We start from the raw sequence: 2,665 nt of genomic DNA, 5'->3' as shown, positions 1-2,665 counted from the left end.
ACTCAGGACAGCGGCGGCAGCTTCACGTTTGGCGTCCCGCCGGGCGCCGGCCACGCGCCGACGGCGTCCCAGCTCTTTCCTGGGGCGGCGGCGGCCGCAGAGGCGGGTGCCGCGGCGGCGCAGGGCGAGCCGTTTGACAGCCAGGCGCAGCCGCTGGAGTGGCCGCGCAGCCGCAGTGCCGGCGGCGGCGGCGGCGGCCGCTCGCGGCGGCGGATCGACAGCAGCAGTGGGGATGAGGACGGAGAGCCGGGGCTGTCCTGGCAGCAGCAGCAGCAGCAGCAGCAGCAGCAGCAGCAGCAGCAGCAGCAGCAGCAGGCCGCCCGGGCAGGCGGCAAGCGGGCTCGCGACGGCGGCGGCAGCAGCAGCAGCAGCGAAGGTGAGGAGGGCGAGGGCGGGCGAGAGAGCGGTGGTGTTGAGGGCGACGGCGGCGATGGCGGCGGCGAGCGACGGCGCCGGCGGCGCGTCAAGAAGCCTTTGAGGTGGGGCGGCGCGGGTGCACTTGCTGCAAGAGCGGATGCGTGAGCACGAAATCCGCTGCTGCCTTCCTGCGACCCTCAGCGGAGCTGCATAGAAAACAGTGCGCGCCTGCTGGCAGCACCAGCAGCGCCTCGGGGCGCTGGGGCCCCCAGGAGCGGGCCGTGGAAGCGCGGCGCGCCCCGCGGCGCGTGGGGCCAGCGGCAGCGGCTGGACGCCCGCCGGCGGGGCGGCGCCGCGGTGGGTAACTGCTTACTGCCGACCGATGCTCCGCTCATCCGCCCTCGCGCGCAGGATGCTGGCGGAGAGCCAGGGGTACCCTGCTGCTGCCAGCTGCGGGGCGAGCGAGGAGGGGGACGAGGAAGGCGAGGAGGCGGAGGATGAGGAGGGTGAGGCGGAGGAGGAGAAAGAGGAAGAGGAAGATATGGCAGCAGACAGCGACGAGGCTGCCACTGAGCAAGTGGGGGAGGAGGAGGAGGAGGAGGAGGAGGAGGCGCGGCAGCGGCGCCGGCTCGGGCGCGATGGCGGCGGCGCAGGCCTCTCCGCCGCGCCGCGCCGCTGGGGCGGCGGCCGGGGTGCCTCGCCCGACCTTCTCCGGCGGCGCAGCGGCGGCCCCGGGGGCTTGGCGGCCTTGCCGCCGCCAGAGGTGCGCGGCGGCGGCGGCGGCGGCGGCGGCGGCAAAGGGGTCAAGCGGCGCAGGCTGCTGGAGGGCAATGGTGGTGCGGAGGCCGCACCGGCTCCGGTGACGCGCGGCGAGGCGGCGGAGGCGCCGCGAGTGCTGCGCAGCTCGGGCCGCCGCGGCAGGGGCACAGGCAGGGCACGCGGGCGCGGCCGCGGCCGCGGCGGCGCCCAGGAGGCCGCGACGTCGCCGGCTGCTGCCGCCGGCGGGAGGGGGCGCGGCAGGGGCAGAGGCGGGGCCGGGGGCAGGTCGGTGCCATCGCCAGTTCGCAAGCTGGGCTGCTCGCGCTGCCGCTTCGCGGCGATTGGATGCCTGTCCTGCCGCCCGGCGGCTGGGGAGGTGGGCGCCGCGCCAGAGGTCAAAGACGAGCCGGAAGACGCCTCGCCCCCGCGGCGCGGCGCCGTTCTCGCGGCGGCCTCGGAGCGGCAGCCGGACAGGCAGCATCAGCGGCGCGCAGGAGGGGGCCACGAGCCTCCCGCCGAGCCCGGGGGCGATGAGCAGGCGTGGCGCACGCAGCAGCCCGGACAGCGGCTCTTCAGCTTCCTCCGCGCCAAGGCGCGCCGCCACGCGGCGGCGGTCGCAGCTGAAGCGGCCGGCGGCACTGCAGCGCCGCGGCGCGTCGGGCCGCTGGCGGGCCTGACGTTGCTGCTGACAGGGTTCAAGGGTGCGGCGGAGAAGGGGCAGGCGGAGCGGCTGGCGCGGGAGCTGGGGGCAGACCTTCTGAGGGAACCCCCTGCGCCGCCGCAGGAGCCGCGCGCGCAGCAGCAGCAGCAGCAGCAGCAGCAGCAGAAGCCGGCCCGGCGTGCGCGCCGCGAGAGCGGCGGCGGCGGCGGGGGAGGCGGCAGTAGTGGGGGCGCGGCGCTCGAGGCTGTGGATGTGGATGTGGCGGTTGCAGGAGCCCAGCACTTCACATCCAAGTACATGTTCGCCGTCGCCCGCGGCTGCGCCGTGCTGTCTGCCGACTGGCTGCGCGCCTGCGGCGCCGCGGGGCGGCTGCTCGACCCGGAGCGCGGCGCGGCGGCGCACGTGCTGCAGCCGGCGCGGCCGGGGCTGCGGGCGGCGCCGCTGCTCGCGGGGCTGCGGCTGTTTGTTTCGGGCGACAAGGGATTCGACGCGTCCTTTGGGGACGTCCTCCGCCACGCAGGTGGGGCGCCTGCTTTCCCCGCTGCCCTTTTGATCGCGTATGCAAGGGTCCAGGCTTCAGGGTTGCTCGATGGGCAAAGGCCGCAGCCCGTCATCTTTCCGGCCTGCCTGCGCGAGTCGGCCGTCCCCAAAATGCCGCCACCGCCGGCCATGGCCGCCGGCGTGGAAACCCCTCCCCCGTGGCCTGGCCCTGGCCCCGCGCCGACACGCGCCCCAAGTGACCGTCCGCCCCTTCCCATCGCACCCTGCACCCTCAGCCCTAAACCCACAACCCAAAACCCCATTCTCCCCCCACCCCAAACCCCAGGCGCTTGCCTGCTGCCAGAGCTGCAGCGGCCCTGCCCCCACGACCCCCGAGTCCTCCAGCCC

The 2,665-nt window shown here is 76.0% G+C and overlaps 1 protein-coding gene across 1 annotated transcript; it reads left to right on the top strand.

Annotated features, from left to right (window-relative positions):
- Window positions 1-768: 768 nt before the first annotated feature.
- Window positions 769-2,297, top strand: MNEG_16054 (hypothetical protein; the record flags this gene model as incomplete). The annotated part of the gene is made up of 1 exon (XM_014035475.1): window positions 769-2,297. A coding segment is annotated over one exon (1,529 nt), but the record flags the coding sequence as incomplete, so codon positions are not given.
- Between the last annotated feature and the right edge of the window lie 368 nt (window positions 2,298-2,665).

The sequence above is a fragment of the Monoraphidium neglectum genome (genome assembly GCF_000611645.1).
Source record: "Monoraphidium neglectum strain SAG 48.87 unplaced genomic scaffold scaffold05932, whole genome shotgun sequence".
In the NCBI taxonomy this organism is placed as follows: domain Eukaryota; kingdom Viridiplantae; phylum Chlorophyta; class Chlorophyceae; order Sphaeropleales; family Selenastraceae; genus Monoraphidium; species Monoraphidium neglectum.
This window is presented reverse-complemented; position numbering and strand designations above follow the sequence as displayed.